Source organism: Drosophila eugracilis, unplaced genomic scaffold, assembly GCF_018153835.1.
Source record: "Drosophila eugracilis isolate 14026-0451.02 unplaced genomic scaffold, ASM1815383v1 contig_353, whole genome shotgun sequence".
NCBI lineage: Eukaryota > Metazoa > Arthropoda > Insecta > Diptera > Drosophilidae > Drosophila > Drosophila eugracilis.
Genome location: NW_024573209.1, coordinates 934,730 through 946,886, shown reverse-complemented (window position 1 = coordinate 946,886; position 12,157 = coordinate 934,730). Strand labels below are relative to the sequence as shown.

The 12,157-nt window shown below is 39.0% G+C and overlaps 3 protein-coding genes across 4 annotated transcripts; 1 reads left to right on the top strand and 2 right to left on the bottom strand.

The window, feature by feature from the left end:
* Positions 1 to 2,612: 2,612 nt before the first annotated feature.
* LOC108111143 lies at positions 2,613 to 10,224 on the top strand. 2 transcript variants are annotated; one of them, XM_017220512.2, is made up of 9 exons: positions 2,613 to 2,780; positions 2,973 to 3,604; positions 6,310 to 6,429; positions 6,654 to 6,741; positions 6,858 to 7,264; positions 7,370 to 8,073; positions 8,183 to 8,353; positions 8,419 to 8,572; positions 8,645 to 10,224. In XM_017220512.2, the coding sequence occupies exons 2-9, from the start codon at positions 3,251 to 3,253 to the stop codon at positions 9,161 to 9,163; spliced, it is 2,517 nt and encodes an 838-aa protein (XP_017076001.1). In that variant the 5' UTR covers positions 2,613 to 2,780; positions 2,973 to 3,250; the 3' UTR covers positions 9,164 to 10,224. The 2 variants fall into 2 exon arrangements, with proteins under 2 accessions (XP_017076001.1, XP_017076000.1); XM_017220511.2 differs by having other exon boundaries at positions 2,613 to 3,604.
* On the bottom strand, positions 3,881 to 4,734 carry LOC121530163 (fibrinogen C domain-containing protein 1-like). The gene is made up of 2 exons (XM_041818642.1): positions 4,082 to 4,734; positions 3,881 to 4,022 (listed from the first exon to the last, which is right to left on the bottom strand). The coding sequence occupies exons 1-2, from the start codon at positions 4,732 to 4,734 to the stop codon at positions 3,881 to 3,883; spliced, it is 795 nt and encodes a 264-aa protein (XP_041674576.1).
* A 608-nt stretch (positions 10,225 to 10,832) lies between the features above and the next one.
* LOC108110413 (fibrinogen-like protein 1) lies at positions 10,833 to 11,557 on the bottom strand. Its single transcript, XM_041818648.1, has 2 exons — positions 11,037 to 11,557; positions 10,833 to 10,977 (listed from the first exon to the last, which is right to left on the bottom strand). The coding sequence occupies exons 1-2, from the start codon at positions 11,555 to 11,557 to the stop codon at positions 10,833 to 10,835; spliced, it is 666 nt and encodes a 221-aa protein (XP_041674582.1).
* Positions 11,558 to 12,157: the final 600 nt, after the last annotated feature.

The following is a 12,157-nucleotide window of genomic DNA, read 5'->3' as shown; positions in this document are numbered from 1 at the left end:
GGCCACTCGACAATAATACTTATTTCAAAACTTAAAATTCTAATGGGAGGTTGTTTAAAATTGAGAAAACCGCATTTACTGGTTATCTAGCATGAAGCTCTTTTGGTAATAGTACAAAACTTAAACTTTGGTAATGAATTGTTTTTCAAACACAATAGAGCCTCGTTATGCCAATGCTTCGGGCTTTTGTGGTTCCTATGTCAACCACGAATGTGCCTAATCAATTACAAATTGGCCTTTTGAACTCCCATTGGCAGCAGTATAGATAAGGCTTGGCTCTTGGTCTTTTATTGCTACGGAAATTTGTGTAGCAAATTTTCGGCCGCACACATTTTTCAAGCGTATTCACTTGCAGGAGTAAAAGGCAATCCGACAATCCGACATACACTGACCAGACAACTTCCTTTGGACTGTAGCCGGCAGGCAGGATAAGGATGGTTCCATTCCTCCTATTATGGTCCTGCAACTGCATGCACTTCCGTTAAGGAAATTACCAAACAACCCGCGCATCCGGCTGATGTGCGCCCGCAGTGCTCCAAGCCATTTTCAGACATCATTGTCCTCATCCTCTGCCCAGGATAACGAGAGCATCAAAATGAAGTGAAATTAATAAAATGCCTGGAAGCATGCTATGTAGTTTTCTCCACGGATATTCGCTGGTGGTTTGATAAAAACCAATGCTTAAATGTTTGATAAAAACCAAATTTAAAAGTCGTCTTTATGGATTCACAGGAACCAGACATACATATATACCGTAGTCGCTTTATTAGTTTTCAGATCCAAGCTATTATCTTTGGAACAGCTAGAACTAAGAAGAGCACATATTTTTCGTTATTTTAATCATAATTTTAAGCGCACCCGACCGCACACGGCACTCAAGTCGCTGGATAAGGATTGCCTTTGCCCACCTCGCCGGAATTGTACTTTGCAAACTCATCAAAGTTAAGTTGCCTATGCCTGGGCAATATCGGTGGGAGCTGAAATGGTCTGGCAGTAACTTAAGCTGCCACACCGGCAGCTTCCAGTTCGACGTGGAAGTTGCCAGCAAATATATGTAAGTGGGTTCTGTATAAATTAAATATTTTTGGCAACGGTGGAGAAGGGTGGGATGTAGGGACTGAAAGGTATCTCATAGATGCTCCTATAACTTATCTCGAATTTGTGTTTGCCTTGCCGAATTTTCATTTCAATTTTCTTGCAGTTTTATTTAATCTCACTTGAGGTGCAGCAGCGAATGCTCTCTAGTGTTTGCCATGACTCGGTCTTTCTTGAGCTCGTACTATTCGTATTTATAGCCAGTTACTTGTACTTTTGTATTTCAATCTCATTGTTTACTCATTTTATTTGGCAATGTAAACAATTGCCTGTATATCAACTTAATAACTGACCAATAAATATACTGTTATTAAATTTAGAATTAATAAATGACATTCAAGTGAAACTATTTTTCCTAAGTTATTTCTTGATTTTATTTACATGCCATTTGGCCTTAAATTTTACGTTAATTAATTTGTCTACCTTGAGAAGGTTTCCCATACTATATTTGTTCTGCATTAAGTTGACCACACATCTATGTTTATTTTTCTATCAGAGCATTTGCCTATGCTCTGCTCAAAACTAGAAGCCAGTTTCAAATTGTATTCCCCTAGATATGGCCATTGGTTTGCTATTGTTAAGCGTACTCAATGACAAAAGTTTGGCAAACAAAACTGTTTGCCCCAACCACTTGAGCGTCTTTCCCTTTGCATTTCTGTCTTGCAATCTCTACAATTGCTTGGCAGGAATGTTCACCCAAAAATAAAGTGAAAAGGTGAATGCCATGAATGAGAGTGAATGCACACATCTGACTTGGACTTGCCTTTTATTTTTCCTGTACTTTTTGTCTGTTGCAATTTGTTCCCAATTGATTTCCAAACACTTGGAATTTATTGGTTTTCAAAAGTTTTCCAAATTTTATTGTTTCCGCTAATTTCTTTTGTCCAGTCCCGGCAGAATATGTACGATATGTGAAGTGATCTAGAGTCCCTTTTTGTTAAGAAAGTTTGGCCGGAAACTGAAGCTATTGAATGTAAGGATTCATGTGGCAGGAGTGTGAATAGTAAAAATTTTCTGTGACTTTTATTTTCTTAAAGGTTTCTTATATATATGAATAAGGAGTTTTTTACTCATTACTTTAAAGTTAAAATCTTTATAATTATTCCCAATTTTTGTACATACAAATCTTGTAAATAAAAACCAAAAACTCAAAAAATAATTTTCAATTCATCCATTAAATACGAAAACTAATGAACTCTTTCAATTAAAAGATTCTATTTAAACTTAATTAAATAAAAATCTTAAGATATTTTTTATTTTGGATATACTTTTAATAGATAGTCTTATAAAACCTTCTCATAATAATTTTTAAGCTAAAAGCTTTCCAAAGAACATTAAGATTTCTGGGCTACTTACTGCCTTTAGTATTAAGATGCCCTGTTTGGCACACATAATATTTTATAATTTTGTTGATATTTAATTTTTTAGATTATCTGGCAAGGATTGCCATCATCTGTTGACGTTCAATGTCCTGTGCGCATGTCCTTCGCCTTCACATGCTCAGCTGTGCCGCCGCATTGTTTTCCTACTGTTGTCGACGTCAGAAAAATTTTTGTTTTAAATGCCTAAAAAATCTTATTACTATCACATCGGTTTTTACTCATTACGATATTTGAAATAAGGCAGTCTTAAAACGATAAGTGATTAGAAAATACAAAATTTGACTAGTTAAATGCATTGAAAAGGTGAAAAATGTGTGTTTGTGTCAACTGCTAAAATTTACCGTGTAAAATTACCTACGGACAAAATTCGGTTATAAAATATGCTTAATATTAAAAAAAGAAAGGCATTAGTGTGGATTGAAATTGCTTTATGCAAAATAAGGCCAAACCAATCTTTGCACTGATATTATTGATTTTTCCTTTATAATTGGCCAGCAAGGAAAATTTTCCGGAGAGCGCAATCTCCGTCTGCTCACGGATGCCATTTTCCTCTCCCTTGGAGTGCCGCTCTCATTTTACCCCTTTTGTTTTGCTTAGCTTGTTCGCAAATAAACAATTCGAAAGCGCAAAAAACATGCCCAAAGTTTTCCAAACGAAAGTCTTAAACCTTCCCCGATAATATGTTGCACATAAATCTTCGATAAATAGCCAATACATATGAGACAGAAACACTCTGAGCCCAGAAACTAATCCCCCGCTTCCTGCACTCCAACATGCTGAATAGCCGGAGCCCCCCTCAGAATAAGCAGCAATCCCCGGGGGGCTCCGTCGGCTCCGTCGGTTCCTCCAGTTCCCTGAACTCTACCAACTCCGCCTCCCAGTTGTTGGGCCATTATCAGTCTGCCTACGGACAGCAAGGTCACTCCCACGCCTGTTATCAGCATCACTTGCAGCATCAACAGCAGCAGCAGCATCATCACCATAATCATCACCGCGGGGGTCGCACCTCGCTGACCCCGACCATGAAGCGAGGGAAGAAGCAGTGGGGCTCCAGGGAAAGATCCGGCATGAGTTTCCTTATCGTCATCACCTTTTTCGCCGTCTTTGGATTAATAATACTGACCGAGGTTAGTCTATTAAAAACAACATTTAAGCAATTTGATTTAAGCTGATAAGTTGAAAAGTATATATTAATTGAAAGTAAAAAAGTATATTCTATTCGGTGCAAAGTATGCAAGCTCGATAAACATTTTTCCAACTCGATAATGTATTTGCACAAAAATTTGTGAACCCTAACAAATCAAAAAAATAATCAAAAAATACCTTATCATAAAAGTTGTATATAAATTTTTTATAACTCGTATCAAATCAAAATATTTGTAAAATAAATTCCTTTTTAAATCTTAAGCACATACGGTCTTAGGCCTAATCATCATTTCACTGAAGGTGAGCGATTGTTGATAATCGTAATTATGCCAAGTACCCCACGAGATTCCGTTGGTATACATTGAGTGGCCCTCTTTGTAATACTTTCCATTTAGTTTGCTGCAATTTCAAGTAGATATGTTAATTTGTTTGAATAGTTGGTAATTTAATATGTTTACCTCAAAGCACAATTAGAGTACCACCAACCACCCTTATCATTGGAAGCGCAGTTTTTATGTATGGAAGAATCGTTATCCCTGTCTAATGTGGTGAACTTCGATTTTACATGAACTGTTAGGGAGTCTCCGGGTTCCCCAGTATGGTTGCCCACGGATTTGAGCACATAAAATTCTGCTTCGCTACCAATCTCAAAATGATCATAGTGAACAAAGCCGATGGATCCGTCCACCTTTCCAAGTTTAATAGAAAGTTCGTGTTTTCGGTCACGAGTCATTACATGCAATTTCTCCAGTCCTATAAAAAATTCCCCTTTTATTTTTCCGAATCCATTTTTGTAGTCTTCCCAAGGGCGATGAAAGTCCTCGGAGCCGTCAAATCGTTTTTGAATAGTTAACCAACCAGTTGAGTTGCAGGGAGCTTCGAATGTCTTCACTCCTCGAACTGTAATGTTGTAAATGCCACTTGGACCGGCTCTTGGGCAGCTGTGTAAAGGGTATAACCTTAAAAGATCATCGCTCATTTCTAATATTTTCTTCGAACTTGATTTTATTTGATCGTTGAAGCCATAAATTTGCTTATCTTTGCTCTCAAGTTGTTCAACTTTCTCCTTAATTATTTTTCTGTTGTTTTCTATTTCAGTTTTAGCTTCCATTAAGTTACTCTGTCCATCTTCATTACTTTTCTTCAGATCATATATTTCTTTATCTTTGGCTTCTAGCAGCTTAGATTGATTACTGATTTCAGAATCTTTCAGTTTGGTATCATTCCTACAAATACTTAACTTATCTTCTTTATCTCGAATGGTAATGTTCATAAAAAAAACATTGTCATCTGAAATCAATAGTTTTAGTTTTTGTTCCGTGATTTGATTATTTCGCCCATTCAGCTCGTTTTCTTGATCACTGATCACAGCCTCCGCTCTTTCGATTTTACCATTAGCACTTGACAACTCTCTTTGAAGAGCTTTAATAGTTTCTGCCATTTCAGCAACTTTTCTTTGTTTAACCTGGATGACTTCGACTTGGTCATTGATTTCCTTTCTTTGTTCAAATATTAGATCTTCTTTGTATTTTATTTGAGTTTTCAAATGCTTCATAATGTCTTTTGCAGACTTTAGTTGATCATTTAATATTTCGTTGAGTGTTTCTGATTTATTAAGCCGTTCAAAGTGGGACAAGCTAAATACGTCACACCGATTTTCCGATATATCTTTAAGTAAATCGGCACCGATAAGAGATAGGTCCTTGCAAAGCCAAACCCACAGAACAAACACGAAGTACGACTTCATTGTGCTTGAAGCTCCGTCGATTATAAACTAAACTCAGCACAAAGCGTATTGCGGAACTTATAGCCAGCAGAGACCATTGTGATAAGAACCAAGCTAAATTATTGAATAATCTAACCCTCAACCCAAAAAACCCACATTAAAATAAACATCACATTAAGAAATACATTAGCATAATTTTAAGATGCCTACTGTTAAGTTTATTGCTTGTCCCAGTGGAAACTCAAAGCGATCAGTTGATAGCTCTCTCATTTTTTGATCGAGAGTGCGAGAGCGAAGAAGAGGCTCCACGGGATAACGCGGGACGCTCTAAACACTTATATTAATCTTTTATTTTATTTTATTTATTTATCTAAGGCTAACAATTAGTTTAAACTAAGAGTTAATATTTGGCTAGGAGCAATAGCATCCAAGGCCTTCAGCTCGGCAAAAACTAGAATATGGTTTGTATAGATTTAACCTATGTTTAACATATGAATATAAACAAAATATTACTAGGGTTTACTATTTTCATTATATTTACAATATATGTGTACTATTTATATATATTTAGGGGGTATCTTCAGACTGAGGGTTCAGAGGGTTTTGGAGAGTTTGCCGGTAAGAAAGTCTTTTTAGTGCTCGAAGGTGTTGATGCCCAACTCAGCCTGTAGGTTGTTGTTGGCGTTGGGCGGAAAGCACACAGAGCTGATCTAATAGCGGAGTTGAGGAAAGATTTAGGGCGATTGAGTTGGGATATGACCATAAATGGGGAGGCAAAAGGCAATATTGGACACTGTAATGGATTTAAGTATTTAGACAACAGTTGTTGTTTTGGTGCTTGAGGTAGAGGGTAGAGGTGCTTGACCAAGCCAAGCGGTTTAGTGATGTCAGATTTTAGTTTGTTAATGTGTGTGTGTGAAAATTAAATGGATTTCCACCCTTCATTTTAATTTTTTCCAGGTCTTCATGATCGACGAGCGCACTCACAGCGGCATGTTGGCAATGAGAGCAGGCGGCGGAGGTGGCTCCAGTCTGGGCGGGCGAATGGGCGACTCGATGCCGGATTATGATAATGTTAAGGTAAGTTTCGCTATGCAAATCTGCCCATAAGCGGCTTGTGGACCACTCGTTCGTTATGGTCCTTGGGCAGTGGTGGGAACATAAAGATGCGCTTTCTGGTATGCTGGGCAAAGCGATTTCAGTACTTAAATGCATAATTGGTTTAGAACTTTTTATGTTTAGCAACTTTAACGAATTGGTACATTTTAAATAAATATAACAATAACGTTGTTATTTCATTGCAGGACGATTACGATCTACTGGATGCTAGCATTCTGAGTGATAATAAGTTAGGATTTATACAGCTGCGTGACAATAAACTGAAAATTCAAGGTAAATATCATAATCGAAATAAACTAACGCCACACAATGAGCCAACAATGGTGATGGCTTTGACAATAGGACATTACGTATACGCCGCATGTCTCATGCATTTTTCAATTTCACAGAAGCCGCAGGCGCCGATGGCCAACGTTTGGCCGGAATGCTACTCAATGGCGGCGGAGGTACGGGAGCAGGAGCGTTCGGTGTGAACGTTCCACTTATACCCTGGGGTCAGGTGCTGCCCGGCAAGGTGGAAGAGACCCTGCCCCACTTTCCTTTTGGCACACGGCCCACCGATGGCGCCTGGCAGGTTGTCAACGGCACCCGCTTCAAGTTCTTTGTCTACTCCGCCTACTTCGATCGGCGTGAAGGAGCCCGGCTGGTGCGGGTGGTGGGTGCCACGAAAACCCGGGGACCGGAGCGGGTCTGGTGTCGGTTTTGGTACGGACCAAGTCCTGCCAATGCCACGGATACGGGCTCCACTTCGGCACGTGCCAAATACTCCTCAGCCACTGTGATGGCTCGCGTCAAGGTGGGACCATTTTAATTTCATATTTTCCCCATGTCTGCACAAATATGTTTTTGATTTAATACAAAATAGAAAATACTTAAAGTTTATATTGCTAAAATCCTGTAGATCATCCGTGAGAATTGGAACCTAAAGTACAGCGCCTGTTTTATCCTGTGCCCGGTGCGCACTCCGCCATTGGCTGTTCCCCACTTTGTAAGCGTGGTATCCCGCCTCCGTGCACCGCCGGGTAATCTACTGACCCTGCGTAATACTGACCAGGATGCTGACTTTGCGGCGAGGCCGGTGCGAAATGCAAGTACCACAAAAGGATTACCACTGGGTCGGTCTCCGCCAAGTGGCGATAATATACCAGATCGCATTGCCGTCTGCGTGAAACCTCTACACTTCAATTACGATCAGGCTCTGTACCTAATGGAGTATTTGGAATTCTACGCCTTGCTGGGTGTTTCCCATTTTACATTCTATAACCATACACTGGGACCGCATGCATCCTGTGTCCTGCAGAGCTATCAGCAGGGTCTGGTGCCAGGTAATCTGACTGCTCACGATCTGGCACCTCTTCTGCCAGCCGAGGCAGCCAACAATGCCACGCCCCGCGTTCTCAAAACGCACTATCAACGTCCAACCGTCAGCATCCTGCCATGGAACCTTCGGATGCGCAGCCAGAAGGAGATCCGCACCGAGGGACTCTTTGCGGCATTGAACGACTGCCTTTATCGCACCATGTATCGCTACAAGTATCTGGCCCTAGTCGATCTGGATGAGTTCATTGTTCCCCGTTACTCCGACACGCTAAATGAACTTATTGGGTGAGTGCTACTGATTTTCTGTAAATAACTAAGTTTAAAGTTGCCTTTATCTAATTAGCTTTGGAATGAAAATGGTTTATTAAATTCAATTTTCTCATTTTTTATGTAGATCCCTAAATCAGCGCTTCCGCAATCGCAACACTGGTGCCTATTCCTTTCAGAACGCCTTTTACTATCTACAGTTTGCGGACGACAGCCTGGCTAGTTCGGGAATAGACGGGGGCAACGACCAGTTGGCAAGTGTGCGGGCCTCATTAGTTACCCAACGTAAGACGCGCAGGTAAGTACATCTACTAAAGATAAGGAAATCAAAATAATACATACTGAACCTTGGAATGACCCCAGGCGCTACAAACTACACCCCCAGAAGCAGCGATCCAAGTACATCTGCAAACCGGAGGCAGTCGTCGAGGCGGGCAATCACTTCGTATGGGAATTTGCGCCTGGAAAAGGATCTCTCAACGTGCCGCCAAAGGAGGCAATCTTGCAGCACTATCGAGTAAGTAAACTATGTTATTCTTTAATATGTATATGAGTTACTAATTAATTCAACTTATTTAATTTAAAATAGGTTTGTGAATTCGGTGGCAACGACTGTATTAAGGCCCCCTCCATAGTGGATCGAACGACCACAAAGTATGTGAATCGCCTTGTCCAGCGGGTGGATGCCGTTTACCGTCATCTGCGTCAGCGTTGCGATCTTCCGGCTTTGCCCCCAGTGCCCAAGTCCAAGGAAGTGCCCAAGGAGCAGCCCAAAGGAAAGACCAACGAGAAGTCCAAATTGCAGCCACAGATAGCGAAGGACCTTGGGGGGCAGGGTGTTCCAACGAAGGAGAGTTTAATCAAAGGAGTGGCTGCCACAGCCGCCACAGCAACCACAACGACAACGACGAAGGCAACAACGAAAAGAGGAGTGGCAACGAAGCTGGAGAAAGCCATCCCAGTCTCCACACCCGTGAGCACTACGACGAAGACTTCAACAGCACCAAAGCAATCGCTTCCCTCGGCCAATGACCGCAAGAAACGGAAGTTGATTGTGTTTGAGATTAATGATTTCGGGGTTCCAGTGGCCCGGGTCGAGTATCAATGAGATTGGGACTTAGTTGGTAATATTTAGAGGAGCTTTTGGTTCATTTATGTGCCAATAAGTTTGTGGATTTAATGTTTTTTTGGTTGTGTTCCGGTGCGGTTGTTCAACTTCAGTTGGCTATTGTCAAAATGCTCAACAAATGAACTGATCTTATCTTCATTTGCTCATCTTAGAAATAAAGAAGCGCACGCACCAAAGTAATTTTAAAGCAATACCACTAGATTCTAGCGATATGATCTCTAATTAATGACTTCGGCAAAAATCAAACTGTGGCCAATACCGAAACAGTATAAAATGCATATGCTTTAATCATCATCACATTCTAAATTGAATTTACATTTGTTTATTGTTAAAAAAAATATTATGATTCTGAAATAGTTTTGATTTATATAAAACTGCACAAAGACTACTCAGACAATGCTAGATAGAAGTTACTAAGAAATTAATATGACTAATCACAGTTTAGTTTTTCATTTTAATTTGGAAAATATGATTTCCCAATTTTGGTATCCTAATGCAAAATTATTCCTAAACAAAATTCAGAAAATTCCTAAAGCGAAATTCATATGTAATGTAAGCCATTGATTCGTGTTGTAGACTAAGCACTTCAAAATGCAAAAATAAAAGTAAGGCAAAGGCATATAGATTAAAAATATCTATTGATATTTTCCCTGTGAACAGTTAGTGCAACATAACCATTTAGTATCTCCTCAACGGTATGCACCTAGACTCTGAATTAGTGGGCTAACGAAAGCTTAGGACATATCTGCTAGTCTTTACGCTTGTGCTGGCAGCAAACACTCTAAATGATTAGTTAAGGCTTGACACTAAAATGAATCGAATTTTCAATGCTTCGAAATCCGGAAACTTTTTGTTTGGCTTAGAGCGCAAAAAGTATAAAATAATTATTAAGTTAATTAAACATAAAAATAAAGAATGATTAATAGTCGGTCTATAGTTATTAAGCGGCAAATACTAAAGAGATCTCTTGAAATACAAAAAGTCAATAAAATTGCAATAAGCAAACCAGCGTTTGACTTCAGGCGGAACATGTTCACTAATTTCTCCTGTTTTTAAATTGATTTCAGGGGAAATAGTATGCTTGTTATCTTAGCTATAAATGCAACATACTTTGCGTGAGTTATTCTGGGCTTTGCAGCTATAAATATGAACATTAAACATTGTGGCATATTAGTTTTAAGGAAATTAACTTGCTATATAACAGTACAAAGATAGAAGCTTAAGTGGAAAAAGCTCAATCGACTGCTCGTAGCACAACGCTGTACACATGAGAGTTCGTTATAGTCAATTCATAAGAGACAGCAACGCCCTACTATGAAGCGAAGCAACAAGCAGTACTGCCCCAGGGAAGATCCGGCATGAGTTTCCTCATCATCATCACGTTTTTCGCCGTCTTTGGATTAATCATACTGGCCGAGTCTAGTCTAGCAAAAAAACAACAATTTTTAATCACCTAAATTGGAACTGAAAGAGTATTTGAAAGAGTATGTATATTCACTGAAAAATGTGAACCCTGAAAATTTAAAAAATAAACCAATTGTGGCGACAAAAATAACATCTTAATTAAACAAGTTTTATATATATTTTTTATTACAAAAACCACTGATTTCAAATCTGAATATTTTTGAAATATTTTTCGTTTTAAATCCTAAACACATACGGTCTTAGGCCTAATCATCATTTCACTGAAGGTGAGCGATTGATTATAGTCGTAATTATCCCAAGTACCCCACCAGATTCCGTTGTTATATGTTAGGGAGTGGCCCTCTTTGAAATACTTTCCATTTAGTTTGCTGCAATTTCAAGTAGTTATGTTAATTTTGTTGAATAGTTGGTAATTTAAAATGTTTACCTCTGAGCACAATTATTGTACCACCAACCACCCCAATCATTGGAAGCGCAATTTCCATTCTTATTAGAATCGTTATCCCTGTCTAATGTGGTGAACTTCGATTTTACATGAATTGTTAGGGAGTCTCCGGTTTCCCCAGTATGATTGCCCACGGATTTGAGCAGATAAGATTCTGCTTCACTACCAATCTCAAAATGATCATAGTGGACAAAGCCGATGGATCCGTCCACCTTCCCAAGTGTAATAGAAAGTTCGTGTTTTCGGTCACGAGTCATTACATGCAATTTCTCCAGTCCTATAAAAAATTCGCCGCGAATATTTCCAAATCCATTTTTGTAGTCCTCCCAAGGCCGATTGAAGTCCTCGGAGCCGTCAAATCGTTTTTGAATAGTTAACCAACCAGTTGAGTTGCAGGGAGCTTCGAATGTCTTCACTCCACGAACTGTAATGTTGTAAACGCCACTTGGACCGGCTCTTGGGCAGCTGTGTAAAGGATATAACCTTAAAAGATCATCGCCCATTTCTAATATTTTCTTCGAACTTGATTTTATCTGACTGTTGAGGGCTTTGAGTTGATTATCTTTGCTCTCAAGTTGTTCCTCTTTCTCCTTTATTATTTTATCTTTGTTTTTAATTTCATTTTTAGCTTTCATTAAGTCATTCTGGGCATTTTCTTTACTTTTCCACAGATCATATATTTCCTTATCTTTTGCTTCTAGTAGCTTAGATTGATTACTGATTTCAGAATCTTTCAGTTTGATATCATCCGTACAAATTCTTAACTTATCTTCTTTATCTCGAATGGTAATGTTCATAAAAAAAACATTGTCATCTGAAATCAATAGTTTTAGTTTTTGTTCCGTGATTTGATTATTTCGCCTATTCAGCTCGTTTTCTTGATCACTGATCACAGCCTCCGCTCTTTCGATTTTACCATTAGCACTTGACAACTCACTTTGAAGAGCTTTAATAGTTTCTGCCATGTCAGCAACTTTTCTTTGTTTAACCTGGATGACTTCGACTTGGTCACTGATTTCCTTTCTTTGTTCAAATATTAGATCTTCTTTGTACTTTATTTGAGTTTTCAAATTTTGCATAATATCTTTTGCAGACTTTAGTTG